The sequence below is a fragment of the Gymnoscopelus microlampas genome (genome assembly GCF_963454915.1).
Source record: "Gymnoscopelus microlampas genome assembly, chromosome: 16".
In the NCBI taxonomy this organism is placed as follows: Eukaryota; Metazoa; Chordata; class Actinopteri; order Myctophiformes; family Myctophidae; genus Gymnoscopelus; species Gymnoscopelus microlampas.
Window position 1 is genome coordinate 20,031,615 of NC_139953.1, and position 16,057 is coordinate 20,047,671.

The 16,057-nt window shown below is 39.6% G+C and overlaps 1 protein-coding gene and 1 long non-coding RNA gene across 3 annotated transcripts in view; both read left to right on the plus strand.

Annotated features, from left to right (window-relative positions):
* pals1b (protein associated with LIN7 1, MAGUK p55 family member b) overlaps positions 1–1,131 on the plus strand; it is a 29,847-nt gene extending 28,716 nt beyond the window's left edge. For both annotated transcript variants that reach the window (XM_084082531.1, XM_084082532.1), the window contains exon 14: positions 92–1,131. In XM_084082531.1, coding sequence (XP_083938657.1) covers positions 92–268 — 177 coding nt within the window. In that variant the 3' untranslated portion in view covers positions 269–1,131. The remainder of the gene's footprint in view (positions 1–91) is intronic.
* Positions 1,132–9,516: 8,385 nt separating this feature from the next.
* On the plus strand, positions 9,517–14,957 carry LOC311063564. The gene is made up of 5 exons (XR_014602608.1): positions 9,517–9,593; positions 10,666–10,813; positions 11,676–11,815; positions 12,911–12,959; positions 14,297–14,957. It is a non-coding gene; the product is annotated as an uncharacterized lncRNA (long non-coding RNA).
* The last annotated feature ends 1,100 nt before the right edge of the window (positions 14,958–16,057 follow it).

Here is a 16,057-nt window from a genome sequence, read left to right on the forward strand (position 1 = left end):
TATTTATACTTTTACATAAGTAAAACATTTGAGTATTTTTTTTCCACCACTGCTCACCCTCCTGCCCCTTCTGAATCCTACTCACGTGCAGCCCGAGGAGCTGAAGGACGTCATCGAGAAGGCCCGCGAGATGGAGCAGAACTTTGGCCATCTGTTTGACGCGGCCATTGTGAACGTGGACCCAGACACAGCCTTCCACGATCTGAGGAGGCTCATCGAGAAGCTGGACACAGAGCCACAGTGGGTCCCCACCTCCTGGCTATGTTAGAGCTCAACAAAGAGACCAGGGCAGGAAGTGGAGACAGAGAAAGGGTTCTTGGAACAACAATCGAGAAGGACAGATTGACAGGTGATGGTCATTTATCACTGGATTGTCAAAGAGTTTAACTTGCACAAAATGAGGAGTCGCTCTTCACTTAGAGGTGGTGATCGCTAAAATGTTTTGCAGGGATGGACTACATTTTCTTAACTTTCTTTTGTTGCTGTATGTCTGTGTCTTTTTTTCTTTTCTCACTGTTCTATATCAACTTACCACAATTTATCAGAAACAAATTATAGACGGTATTTCCATCCTAATCTTTATAGTTATTTATAATTGTAAATATATATTTTCTAGACAAAAAGGTTTAAACATTTTATTGTGACATTTTTGTTGTTTGTAAGATACGTCAATGATGTTCATCCAGGATGGTATATCTATGGTATATCTATATATGTTTCTGAGAATGCAGTAAACATGGACGTGCTCTGATTTCCGAACTAAAAATAATTAACCCTTGTGTTACAAGGGAATACAATATTTTCATCCAGAGACTCCAAAGAAAGATATGATGGAACATGCTTTATTCAGTGGTTTTTCCACTCGACCAATTTCAGTATTATGTTATGTTGCTATATTTATATTGTAATAACATACCTCAAAATCGTTGGTCTGTTTATTAGTTGTCTGCCTAATGGCAGTATAACTAGCTGTACTCTTCTACCACTGTGGGGTTTGAGAGGGTCTTGTTCCATGGTTCTGTGGGCAGGACATCCTGTCACTGTAGAACTTAATCAAACTGCTGTTTCTTTACTGGTATCCTAGTCATCATGAATTATGCACAATTCAGGTAAACAATGTTAATGCTAATAAATGACTTAATGTCTCAAAATCTCTAATTGTTGATGTGTTGCCTACTGGTTGTTGCGATTACAATTTGGGGTTGAATGGATGCTGTGTTCATCTGGCGTTTTTTAATTGTTTTGTTCATCTGCCGATTCACGTTGAATCGTAGGTCATGCAATCAAAATTTGTACAACTTCTCAAATAGGCCACATTCTTTTTCTTTTGCAAGACACTTTGCTACTACTACTACCACCGATTTTGTCCAAACCACCATGTAGTAATTGTTGAAATTGTTAAGATGCAAAATAACGTGTGTGTGACAGTTAAGTTATTAAGGTGAAACGTTATTGACAGTTATTAAGGCAAAACGTATTGTGTTAATCAGTTGAGTGAAAAAAATATATGGCTTTCACATATGGTTAGGTTAAATTTAAAAGGGACAAAATCAGAAAATAAACATACTTGTTTATACATAAGTTACTTGCATACTTCATAGTTTTTGAGGACCTAGTCTAAAATGTCTGGTTTGATTCAATATTGATCGAATATTTAGCGGAACTAGACCGGTGCCTCGTTGGGTACCGGCCTACCCGGGAACGATGCAAATATTCGGTGCATTTATTGTAAGATGATGGCAAAAATGACAATTGGTGTCACCGAAATGTTTTACCATTATTTCAACTTGCTTAAAAAGATGAATCTTCCATGCCTTTGTGGCACAAGCAATGTGACAAGGCGTTTCTGAAAAGAAATGTTAGGGTTCAAAGCTAACACTAAAAGGTCATCTGAACCGAAAGGTTAACTATGGCTCACATACGTCTTCCATGCCTTTGTGGTGCAGGTAATATGATATTGCTTTATACATTGAAGGTTTAGGGTTCAAAGCTGCTTTGGAACATTTTCGCTCTCCATCTAAACTAAAGGGGTTTGGTTCTCACATATACTGAATGTTCTATACCTTTGTTGGCACAGGCAGTATGACACAGCTTTATAAACCAAACATTTAGGGTCCGAAGGAACATTTTGGCACTCCATCTGAACTCTAAAATGTTAACTATTTGGTTCTCACATGTATCTTTCATACCTTTGTAGCACAATCAATGTGACGGTGCTTTATAATCTGAAGGTTTAGGGTTCAAAACTGACAATTTCGCACTCCATCTAAACTCTAAAAGTTTAAGCATTCGGTTCTCACACAAATGTTCCATCCATGCCTTTGTAGCACAAAAGATGTGACATGGGTTACAAATCAAAGGTTTAGGGTTTGTAATTCTCAAGTAACTTTTTTGCACTCCATCTAAACTCTGAAAGGCATCTAAACTCTCTAATAAGGTTAACTAATTGGTTCTCACGTGTATCTTCCCTTTGTAGCATAAGCTATGTGACAGTGGTTTCAAAACTGGTAAGGAACATTTTTGCACACCATCTACATTCTATCAAGTATCGTCCATGCCTTTGTGGCACAGGCGATATGACAGGGGTTTACAAAACCCAAGGTTTAAGGTTCAAACTGCTGAAGAACATTTTCTTCAAAAAAAATCTTGCTTAGGGCCACGAAAATCCTAGGGCCGGCCCTGCATACAACAAACAGACTGGCAGTGAAGGGCAAACAGAAAAACATTGGCGACACAGGTGCTTATATATGGACAATCAACACACGATAAGTAAGTATAACTAAGAAACAAGGAACACAACAAGAAAACAACAGTTTTTGTTAAAAAACATCTATTGGAACATTTTTCTCTGCACCCAGAATTACTCTTTCATTGAGAGCAAACAGAGGGATGTTTAACACATTCCATGCCAGAGGTTAATCTCATAATGTACTCACCAGTGCCAACGTTTTATTGTTGTTTTTTGTTTTTTTCACGTTGCCATAGACCTTGTTAAAATCCATGAGATTGAGCTCTGCGCTGTTTGTAAACATAGCGGAGATCTCCCTGCTTCTACCACTGAAGACCACGTGTCAAACGGGGCATCCATGTTGTAGTTAGAACGGTTTATGTTAAACAGTGATCAGCGAGGAGGAAAAACTACAAAGAGAAAATGCCATTTTAGTGTCCGCTTTAGAATGGAGTCGGATGGCAACGAAAATATCCGGCGAAGAATACTTCCGCTTCCGGTGGTGTTACACTGAAATGTGCCGTATCGAAAATTGAAAAAAATAAAATAAAATTAAAAAAATAAATAAAAAAGCACCACCGATCCCGTAGCCCGTAGGCTCCGTTACAAATCAGTTATTGTCATATCTAAGTGTCATTATATAGAGTTGCATCTTCCATATCAGTGTGGCTCAGGAGATATACCTGGGATTTATTAGCTGAAGGTTTAGGGTTTGAAAATCCTTAATATAATTTTTCACTCTCAATCTAAAATCAAAGAGGTTGGTTAAGTATTGCATTCTTACGTGAGTTTTCCATGTTAGTGTGGCTCGAGGTATTATTCAGGATTTTATAAATAAAAGGTTCAGGGATCAAACCTCATGAAGAACAGTATCATCTAAATTCTAAAAGGTGGGTTAAATGTTACATTCTCGGTTGCATCTTCAATGCCAGTGTGGCTCAAACGTTAAATCAGTGGTTTATAAACAGAAAGTTTAAGGGCCAAAACTCACAAGAAAAGAAGTCACTCTCCGTCTAAATTCTCAAAGGCGGGTGAAGTAATACATTATCAATTGGGTCTTCCATGCCAGCTAGCATGTGAGATAAATCAGTGATTTATAAACCGTTGGTCAAAGGTTCAAAACTCCTAAAGAACTTTTTCACTTTCCATCTAAATTCTAAAAGGTGGGTTAAGTATCACATTCGTAGTTAATTATTACACCCTCAATTCCATCTTCCATGCTAGCATGGCATGTGAGTCAGGAGTACAAACCATGGCTCAAATGATGAATCAAGGGTTTATAAACAGAAAGTTTAAGGACCAAAACTCCAGAAGGAAAAAATTCACTCTCCGTCAATCATTACATTCTCAATTGCATGTTGGATCCTAGCATGGCACTTGCCTTGGGAGTACAAACCATGGCTCAAACAATAAATCAGGGGTTTATAAACTGAAGGTTCTGGGTTCAAAACTCCCAAAGAATATTTTTCACTTTCCATCTGAATTCTAAAAGACGAGTTAAGTATTACATTCCCAGTTGCATCTTTCATGCCAGCTAGCATGTGAGATAAATCACTGATTTATAAGCTGGTTGTTAAGGGTTCAAAACTCCTAAAGTTTTTCACTCTCCATCTAAATTGTGAACGGTGAGTTAACTATTACATTCCCGATTGCATCTCCTATGTCAGCATGGCTCAATAGATGAATCAGGGGTTTATAATCCAAAGGTTCTGGGTTCAAAGCTCCCAATGACAATTTTTGACTTTCCATCTAAATTGTGAAAGGTGAGTTAACTATTACATTCCCGGTTGCATCTCTTATCTCAGCGTGGCTCAATAGATGAATTGGGGGTTTATAATCCAAAAGTTCTGGGTACAAAGCTCCCAAAGAGCATTTTTCACTTTCCATCTAAATTGTAAAATGTGAGTTAAATTTATTACATTCCCAATTGCATCTTCTATGCCAGTGTGGCTCAATAGATGAATTGGGGGTTTATAATCCAAAGGTTCTGGGTTCAAAGCTCCCAAAGAGCATTTTTCACTTTCCATCTAAATTGTGAAAGGTGAGTTAACTATTACATTTCCAATTTCTTTTTCCATGCTAACATGGCTCAAATGATAAATCAGGGGTTTATAATCCAAAGGTTCTGGGTTCAAAGCTCCCAAAGAGCATTTTTCACTTTCCATCTGAATTGTGAAAGGTGAGTTAAGTATTACATTCCCAATTGCATCTTCTATGCCAGCGTGGCTCAATAGATGAATCAGGGGTTTATAAACCAAAGGTTCAGGGTTCAAAGCTCAATTAATACAAAAGACCACTCCAACAACTAATACAAAATATCTCAAACAACCAAAACAAGGATCAATACAAAACTTCAAAGTGCCTCAATAAAAAAACATGAAACAGTGGTCAAAAAAATAACAAATAAGTCAGCTATAATACTAATAATGTCAATGACATACAACAAAAATGTCTTTGCTTAGTATGTACATTTATTAAGCTCCTCCCACTGGAGGTGGGCTTTACCCATGCTCCTCCCCCTCCTACCGGAGCTAAAAGAGGGCGTGAGGAGGGAGGCGGGCTGATTCCACGCTCCTCGCCTTAAAAAGAGCAAAGATAGAGATTTACCAGGACCAAGATTCAAACCCCCAACCTTCCGCCTGCGAGGCCTCTCCTTTTCTCTTGCGCCACCAGGCTTTTCACACTAATTAGAAACTTCAGGTAATATTTGAAGTTTAAGGGAGAGGTGGCAGGTCAAAAGTTGAAAGTCTACAGCAAACACCTCTCCCCCTCACAGAATGACTGAATCTACTAAATTCACTGATGATCAGGGTTCATTATGACACAACTTTTTTGAGTTTTATTGTTATTGAGGTTATTGTTAAAAACCATCTGTTGAAAAAAAAAAAAGGCAACAGATGGTTGGAGAGCAAACAGAGGGATGTTTAATGTTATCAAAACACATATTTGTTATTGTCATATCTTAAAGTCATTTATCAATTTCAGAAGACCAAAACTAGCAGTTTTAATCAAGAGTGTGAACCTGGCTCAGAGTTCAAACAAAATAAGAGCAATACACTTAAACACAGAATTGATTATGAATATAAAGACAAAGGCTAATTAACTAATTGTTTATGAGTGAGTTAGTCTGCAGAATCTGTAGTGGATGTGTGTAAAGCAGTGGTTTTCAAAGTGGGGTCCAGGGGACCCTCATGGTTTCTTGAGGGGGTTCTGAATGTCCCCTTACATTTCTGTAACTCCCGAGAGTGTACAAAATGGAACCAAATGGACCCCTAATGGTCCATTTGTACACTCTCAGAGATATGGGGGTCATTGAAATTAAAATGTCTTAGAAGTAAGGAGTTGGATGATGGATGCAAACCAAAAGACAAACAAGACAAAATGTGAGAGGGGAGAATGAGAGACTCCAAAAGTAATGAAGACTGCTGTCACTATGCGAGTCAGGAGGGAGTGCAGGACAGAAAGACCAAGGCAGACTAGTTCAGATACAAGGAGTTTTCTTGTTTTTATTATGACAAAAACCAGGGAACACAAGGAGCACGTGAAGGACTAGGCGGGCACTTGTAAGTTTCACTTGTAAAAGCAAGAAGAAAGCCTACATACACTGAATCAAGGAGACTAGATCAAACACTAAGATACTCATAGGCAACTACATACAACAAACAGACTGGCAGTGAAGGGCAAACAGAAACACATTGGAGACACAGGTGCTTATCTATGGACAATCAACACACGATTGGCTAGGGCTAAACAAGACACAGGTGAACAACATTTGCAAATGACATGGTGAGACAAGACAGGTAGCAGCAAACAGGAAACACTCAGACATCACTACAAAACAAAAGGTAAACAAGTGTAAATTAAAACTAGAACTAAGAAGATATATTACTAAAATATGTAAAGAAACACAACTGTATTGTAAAACACCTAGTATAACTAAGAAACAAGGAACACAACAAGAAAACACAACAGTTATTGTTAAAAAACATCTGTTGGAACATTTTTCTCTGCACCCAGATTTACTCTTTCATTGAGAGCAAACAGCCCAAACATTAAATCAGTGGTTTATAAACAGAAAGTTTAAGGGCCAAAACTCCAGAAGAAAAAAATTCACCCTCCATCTAAATTCTAAAAAGTATCAGATTCTTAGTTAATTATTACATTCTCAATTGCATGTTGGATTCTAGCATGGCACATGAGTCAGGAGTACAAACCATGGCTCAAATGATAAATCAGAGGTTCATAATCTGAATATTCTGGGTTCAAAACTCCAGAAGAACATTTTTCACTTTCCATCTAATTTATGAAAAGTGAGTTAAGTATTACATTCCCGTTCGCATCTCCGATGTTAGTGTGGCTCAAATGATAACTCAGGGGTTTCAAATCCGAGGGTTCTGGGTTGAAAGCTCCCAAAGAGAATTTTTCACTTTCCATCTAAATTGTGAAAGGTGAGTTAACTATTACATTCCCGATTGCTTCTTCCATGCTAGCACTACCGAAACAAAAGTTGGTCACTACCGAAACGAAAGTTAAGTCACTACAAAGTACTACCAATCAACTCTAAATTGCCTGAAACGTACTCCTAACAGGTTTTTGGGGGGACGAGTTTGGCCTCCACACTTAGTGATTTTTTCGGATTTAACTTTCGTTTCGGTAGTGACCAACTTTCGTTTCGGTAGTGACACAATGGTGAAATGTTTGTGAAAAGTGAGTTAAGTATTACATTCCCGTTCGCATCTCCTATGTTAGTGTGGCTCAAATGATAACTCAGGGGTTTCAAATCTGAGGGTTCTGGGTTCAAAGCTCCCAAAGAGCATTTTTCACTTTCCATCTAAATTGTAAAAGGTGAGTTAACTATTACATTTCGATTGCTTCTTCCATGCTAGCATGGCTCAAATGATAACTCAGGGGTTTCAAATCTGAGGGTTCTGGGTTCAAAGCTCCCAAAGAGCGTTTTTCACTTTCCATCTAAATTGTGAAAGGTGAGTTAACTATTACATTCCCGATTGCTTCTTCCATGCTAGCATTTCAATTGCTTCTTCCATGCTAGCATGGCTCAAATGATAACTCAGGGGTTTCAAATCTGAGGGTTCTGGGTTCAAAGCTCCCAAAGAGCATTTTTCACTTTCCATCTAAATTGTGAAAGGTGAGTTAACTATTACATTCCCGATTGCTTCTTCCATGCTAGCATGGCTCAAATGATAACTCAGGGGTTTCAAATCCGAGCGTTCTGGGTTGAAAGATCCCAAAGAGCATTTTTCACTTTCCATCTAAATTGTGAAAGGTGAGTTAACTATTACATTCCCGATTGCTTCTTCCATGCTAGCATGGCTCAAATGATAAGTCATGGGTTTCAAATCCGAGTGTTCTGGGTTCAAAGCTCCCAAAGAGCATTTTTCACTTTCCATCTAAATTGTGAAAGGTGAGTTACTGTAACTATTACATTCCCGATTGCTTCTTCCATGCTAGCATGGCTCAAATGATAACTCAGGGGTTTCAAATCCGAGGGTTCTGGGTTCAAAGCTTCCAAAGAGCATTTTCCACTTTCCATCTAAATTGTGAAAGGTGAGTTAAGTATTACATTCCCGATTGCTTCTTCCATGCTAGCATGGCTCAAATGATAACTCAGGGGTTTCAAATCCGATGGTTCTGGGTTCAAAGCTCCTAAAGAGTATATTTCACTTTCCATCTAAATTGTGAAAGGTGAGTTAAGTATTACATTCCCAATTGCATCTTCTATGCCAGCGTGGCTCAATAGATGAATCAGCGGTTTATAAACCAAAGGTTCAGGGTTCAAAGCTCACCTAATACAAAAGACCACTCAAACAAAATATCTCAAACAACTAAAACAACAATCAATACAAAACTTCAAAGTGCCTCAATAAAAAAACATGAAACAGTGGTCAAAAAAATAACAAATAAGTCAGCTATAATACTAATAATGTCAATGACACACAACAAAAATGTCTTTGCTTAGTATGTAAATGTATTAACCTTCCACTGGAGGTGGGCTTTACCCATGCTCCTCCCCCTCCTACCGGAGCTAAAAGAGGGCGTGAGGAGGGAGGCGGGCTGATTCCACGCTCCTCGCCTTAAAAAGAGCAAAGATAGAGATTTACCAGGACCAAGATTCAAACCCCCAACCTTCCGTTTGTAAGGCCTCTCCTTTTCTCTTGCGCCACCAGGCTTTTCACACTAACTAGAAACCCAAGGTAATATTTGAAGTTTAAGTGAGAGGTGGCAGGTCAAAAGTTGAAAGTCTACAGCAAACACCTCTCCCCCTGACAGAATGACTGAATCTACTAGATTCACTGATGATCAGGGTTCATTATGACACAACTTTTTTGAGTTTTAAGTTATTGTTAAAAAACATCTGTTGAAAAAAAAAAAAGGCAACAGATGGTTGGAGAGCAAACAGAGGGATGTTTAATGTTATCAAAACACATATTTGTTATTGTCATATCTTAAAGTCATTTATCAATTTCAGAAGACCAAAACTAGCATTTTTAATCAAGAGTGTGAACCTGGCTCAGAGTTCAAACAAAATAAGAGCAATACACTTAAACACAGAATTGATTATGAATATAAAGACAAAGGCTAATTAACTAATTGTTTATGAGTGAGTTAGTCTGCAGAATCTGTAGTGGACGTGTGTAAAGCAGTGGTTTTCAAAGTGGGGTCCAGGGGACCTCACTTGCCTGCCACGCCACAGGGAGGCGCTAACCTCGCGTCACCAGTCTAGGGAGGAGCTGAGAACCACTCCCACTGTACTACTAAGCTGCTCGTCAGAGGCCAGCTGCTGGTGATACAACAACAGTTTCTCCGGCCGACCGTAGTTTCTCCTCATTTCAGCTGTTTAAAACAGGTTTGTAACGTAAAACATCACAGTTATGCACTAGAAATGGTTAGGATATGTTCTAAACTTCATAATTTCATCGATGATATGTCAAATATGTTATTATTTTTTAGGTTATATTGAGCTGAAAACTTCAGTTCTGTTAGTAAAGTAGCCTACGTCACGCTAGACTAGACACTACACAGGGTGGTACCTGGTTTATGGCTACACATGTTTTTCTATTTAATATTCGACTCATTGACAGCTTATGTTTTAAGATAATGGTTCAAAATGACACATTGTAGTGTACATATGAGGAAAAGAGTGGCAGGCTCAGCTTATAGCAGGGGTCTTCAACGTTTTCAGGCCAAGGACCCCCTAGCTGAGGGAGAGATGAAGCAGGGACCCCCTCTATATCGTATAAAATTGATTTCAGATTATACTTTTTTTGTTTACTTGGTCTGCTCTTTTATCCCCTCTACACCTATACCTCTTTGCCAAAAATAGCCGATCTACAAGCTCACAACGCCAGCTTGTAGATCTGCTATTTTTGGCTAAAGTTCTCCTCAGAGAAGGGATGCTAGGGTTCAAGTGGTTAAGGTTAAAAAAATCATAACACAAAGATTTGGCGGACCCCCTGTAGTAACTCTGAGGACCCCCTAGGGGTCCCGTACCCCCTGTTGAAGACCCCTGGCTTATAGTATGCTCCTAGCCCTGTTTGGAACCTCACTCTGTACGAAAGCTATCGTGGAGAGTGAGGGTCACTGTGTGTATATATTTGGCCTTGAGAGAGAGGTGTGTGTGTACTAACCTAACATGTTGGAGATGATTCTTGAACAAATTGAATGATAAATAAATGTTTTTTATTTTTATTATTATTATGTTGTGTATGTATTTTTATGTGATGTCTATCTGCTCTGTGTTGGTTTGTTTATAGGCTTCTTTTTTAACACAAGAGCCATACTGTTGTCATGTTTCATATAATTTCATATAATTGAAAAATGCAAAAAATAATGGGGAAAAAAGGAGGAGATTGGTACTGGTACAGAACTAGGTATTATCTGTTAAAACTGTTATTGTGTGTCATGCTTGGTGCCTTTAGATTTTTGGCTGATGGCTGCTGGGACTGATTCTGTGACCTATGAACTACGAATGAGACACATGACCAGACAAGACCACGGACATACAGCCAGCGACCGGCGACCACAGGGCACGAGGGATCCAGGCTGAGAAAGTATGCTGTGCATATGGTACGTGTCTTTCATTATATTACACCAGACTTCACCACCCTAGACTTCACCAGCGACTATATAGACGCCTTAACAGACTACGTCACACTAATAAGAACCAGTATGCGCACGCAGGCCGGCACCAACTGAACCCCACCGCTCATAAGATGCGATGTAAAAGTGGTCACAGTCTCACGTGTAAAAATGCATCCCATCAAACTTTCAGATGCTGTTTTTCTCCCAGTATGGAGAAAGAATGCTTAGGATTTTTACTGTGATCTCTCGCTCTTGAAATATATAATCCTTGGTTTCTGTTGTGTGTAAACAATAATAGCAATTCAAAACAGTTGTCCCCCAAACCCCACCTCCAGTGGCTGTCATAAGAATGGAGGGAGCGCTCTATAATCATGGCACCAGAACCTGCTCTTGCTCACGCAGCTGCAACCCGTCCGTCCCGCGAAGGTGTCGTGCGCAGAGAACGTCTGAGAACAGCAGACCTCCAAGCTCACAACAGTCTCATCCGCGACGTGGTTGTGAGCTTGTATGTCAGCTGTTCTCGGCGCGCAATACCGTTGCGGGGTGAAGTACATATGTCTCACTAGGACGCACCTCACTAGCCAACACACAAGAGGGGGTTGAATGAACTAAAACCAGCGCACCCCAAAACAGCGGATTTGGTGATCTGTTGGGAATTGATTACATGAAGTAGTCACCTGTGCGTCCAGTGTCAATGTTTGTTAACAAATAATTGGTCTATACTACACTGACTACTTATATTGACACATCAAATTGTAAACTTTTGTTGTATTGCCAAGTGTTCCATTTTTCTTTTCCCATCTTTTTTAAAAGATTTCTTTTGGGTCTTTTCTGACTTAATTTATAGGTATAGTGGAGAAGGACAGGAAAAAAAAGTGAGAGACGTGCAGTAAAGATCGTCGGGAACAGGACTCGAGGCCTCCCATCTTTTTAAGCAGCTCAGCCAACACCAGACATTTCTGAGACTTGTATCCCAACAACCTGAATGTGAGTTTTTAATTTTGATTTCTTTTTATTCAATGGTGTCCTCTTTATAGCTGAAGACGTATCTGTTCCACTGTACATTTGTAATAATTATCCTCTCTAGGTAACATGCTAGCCATGCCAGCATGTCACTGTTGTGCTGTTGACAGCCCCTCTCCACACCAGGTATACTTAAAGAAAGGCTATGTTGATTAACTCATCCTACTATAATTCTAGTAACCTCTGTCTGTAGTGGTAGGTGAGTGAGTGAAGCTACCCGGTTCTCCTCAGTGGCTGGACCAATTGCTCTGATTTTGCACACAGCCATTGACCATTACCATCTGAACTTAACTGTGAAGCCCATTTGTCAATTTCATCAAATCTCAGCTTCTTATTAGCGTTTATGTGTCAAACAATGTCGCCTCCCGGGTTGCCAGATCATGTGCGCATATCCCCCCACGGATGCGTCGACCGGGTATGGTCTAGTAGTCCCTAATCCCCTGAAGCAAGCCCATTTTATGACCATGCATGCACCTCATGGTACACTAGTACCTCAAAGGCATTAAAACAAAAGCAAAACTTCAGACCTCCCAAAACAAACTGATCAGGTTACTACTAAACCTCACACCTAGGACTCGCCTAACCCCTGCTCATTATACTATAGCATGGGATGGCTCAGGGTAGAGGACAGAGTACAGCAACTTGCAATGGGCCTGGTCTTCAAGATATTCAAGGGATCATTGAGCCCATGTACTGTACCTGTCTAACTGCTTCAACAACGTGAGAGACACATGCAGGCCCAACACCAGAAGGAGCTCCACTGAACTCGTTCAACCCAGATTCGGTACAAACTTGGGGTTAAATTTGTTCTGTTATGCCACCAAAGTGTGGAATGCCCTACCAACACCCATCAAAAAGTGAGACTCCGTACCCTCCTTCAAAACCGCCATAAAGAGCACCTGTCTGCAATTTGCAACTGGTCCTAGACAAGTGTTCTAAGCTTGACACCAGAAATGTATTCAATTAATCAAAATGGTAATGTCAATCTTTACAGCAGCTATAAGTATAAATGTCAAACCACATAACATTGAATTTATTTCATTGTGTTTTCCGCTGTAGATCTTGAAAGTACTCTCTACTGCACATCAAGAGCCAGAACAAGCACAAGGTATCTATCTATATGTATAGATTCAAATATTGTTTATGTTGACTGTTTTTGTTTGTTTTCTCACATGCATTATCAGGCCAAAAACTAAATATGCTCTAGGCCCTCTTGAAGAAAACGGCACAGGGCTAACAATCTGTAGAGCTGGAAAGTGTTAAACTGTATTTTGTATTTAACATTGGGGCCATATTCCTTTACAGCAAAGAGTGAAGACTGCACAAGGTACATTTTAGCCACATTAACCCTATAGTCCCTATTCTGGACACGTCATAATAGACAAACCATCTGTGAAAGTCGATCTATAGCTCACAACATGTCGCGTTGCAACGTGTTGTGAGCTTGTAGATCAGCTATTTTCGGCATAATGGATTTGGTGTTGCAGTGATGGCATCGAAGAGATGCAAGGCTTTAAATAACACCATATTGGTGTATATCAGTGGTTCTCAACCTGTGGGTCGGGATCCCCAGGGGGGACCCCACATGATTTTGGGGGGGTCCTCAGATGACAGTGAAGTGACAATTTAAGGACTTTTAAGACCGTTTTGAATAATACCTAAAAAAAAGAGAGAAAATAAATAAAACCATTACTGCATCAAACTATACCATAAACGGGCTAAACATTGGCCAAATTGTCAAATAGCCGAATATCTACAAGCTCACAACTCCTCGCAACGCAAGGCATTGTGAGCTTGTAGATCTGCTATTTTCACAATATTTATCTGTGGAACCGAGTGAAACTAAATTGAATGCCTCAACTCCTTACATTCCAAGTGCTTATCAGGGTGAGGGGGTCCCCAGTTCAAATATGATCATTTTGGGGGGTCACAGCCTGAAAAGGTTGAGAACCACTGTATATAACACCATATTGGGAGGCTTCCATGACGAGGTGGTCATATTAATGCTCTTCTCCTTAAACGGGAGAATGGCGAAAGCCTGAAACGTCACAGCAGCACTCGGGTACAATGAAGCACTTTGCAACAGGAGCCCACAGTGTGCAAGCCTTTTTTGTTTTACAACATGGGAAGAGCGCCTTAAGGAAGACAGCCACAGGGGCGCCCGCTGGCCTAGTGGTCCTTTGCTGTGTGTCACCCCCCATCTCTCTCCCCGTTTCCTGTCAAGTCTACTTTCCTATCAATAAAGGCAGAAAAAGACCCCAAAAATATTTTAAAAAGAGAGACAGCCATCCATTCTGTCAGTGGAAGAGTTATCTGTTGATTGCTTCTTCACAGTGTACACATGTGATTGATAAGATGTATAGTCACAAAGACATTTTTTCTTGTCTGTACTACGCAACATCTATATTTGCTGTTGATGTTTTTTGTTTTGTTTTTTCATTGCAGAAGCCATTGGGACTACACGTACATGCTACAAAGCAGCAAGTCAACAGCGCCATGACCGATCACTTCAAACAGGCTTCAGGTCGAAAGTGGTGGTGGGGGCTACAGAAACAGACTGCAATCAACAACAGAATGAAGTGGTCTTCTTGTCCTTGTGGGCTCCTCAGCATTATCAAGCCGTGAAACAGAAACCTTGCATGTCTAAAACTGTTTCGTTTTCAGGAAATGGGGAAAAATAACCTGTGTTCCAATGTATCCAATGTAGTATTTAGTCACGAGCTCTTTTCATTGGTTAAATATTTTTTAAACCCACAGACACACTTGACCACTTTCGCTTTAAAAAATATTTAAAAATGGCAGATCTATAAGCTCACATTCTGTCGCTATGCGTTGTGAGCTTGTGGATTCAATGTTTTTGCTACTTAAACTCATGGTTCAAGGTTGTTTTATATTGTTACATCTTGTGCACAGGTAAATGGACTGCATTTATGCATTTAACGCCTTTATAGTCTTTCCGGCCCTTCAAATCGCTGTACGATGTACTACACATTCACCCATTCACACACCGATGGCGGAGGAAACCATGCAAGGCACCAACCTACTGTAGTTGTATAGAGCCTCTGAAGTAAGACGAACATTTTAAAGTATGAATGAGGTTACTAGGCATAAGTATGTAGTTGTAAGCCTGCCTTTAAATGTCCATTGCCGCATCGACAATGAATGGGGCGCTTAAAGTTAAATATCTCCAAAACTACAAATGATTTCAAAATAAAAAATCTCAAGCATGTATGTCCACAGTAAGGTGGATTTTTTGAACTGTGAATGGAGTTTCTAGGTGAAAGTGTTTTTTTGAGGTCCCAAGACCTTCCATCCGCCTCCATTCTAAATCTCTGAACTTTTAAAGGAGTACAATTCTAAAACTATGCAACATTTCAAAGATTCCTTTTCAGGCAAACATGTCCACAGTAAGATGAACATTTTAAAGTATGAATGAGGTTACTATGGTGAAAAATACATTTACTAAGTCCAGAGCTCGATGAATGTTAGGGACCAAAAAAAGTGTCACTACAAAGTACTACCAATCAACTCTAAATTGCCTGAAACGTACTCCTAACAGGTTTTCGGGGGGACGATTTTGGCCTCCACACTTGGTGATTTTTTCGGATTTAACTTTCGTTTCAGTAGTGACCAACTTTCGTTTCGGTAGTGACCCAATGGTGAAAAAATAAATGTACTAAGTCCAGAGCTCGATGAATGTTAGGGACCAAAAAAAGTGTCACTACAAAGTACTACCAGTTGTTGTAAGCCTGCCTTTAAATGTCCATTGCCGCATCGACAATGAATGGGGCGCTTAAAGTTAAATATCTCCAAAACTACAAATGATTTCAAAATAAAAAATCTCAAGCATGCATGTCCACAGTAAGGTGGATTTTTTGAACTGTGAATGGAGTTTCTAGGTGAAAGTGTTTTTTTGAGGTCCCTTAATCCTAACCCTAACCTTCCATCCGCCTCCATTCTAAATCTCTGAACTTTTAAAGGAGTACAATTCTAAAACTATGCAACATTTCAAAGATTCCTTTTCAGGCAAACATGTCCACAGTAAGACGAACATTTTAAAGTATGAATGAGGTTACTAGGCATAAGTATGTAGTTGTAAGCCTGCCTTTAAATGTCCATTGCCGCATCGACAATGAATGGGGCGCTTAAAGTTAAATATCTCCAAAACTACAAATGATTTCAAAATAAAAAATCTCAAGCATGCAT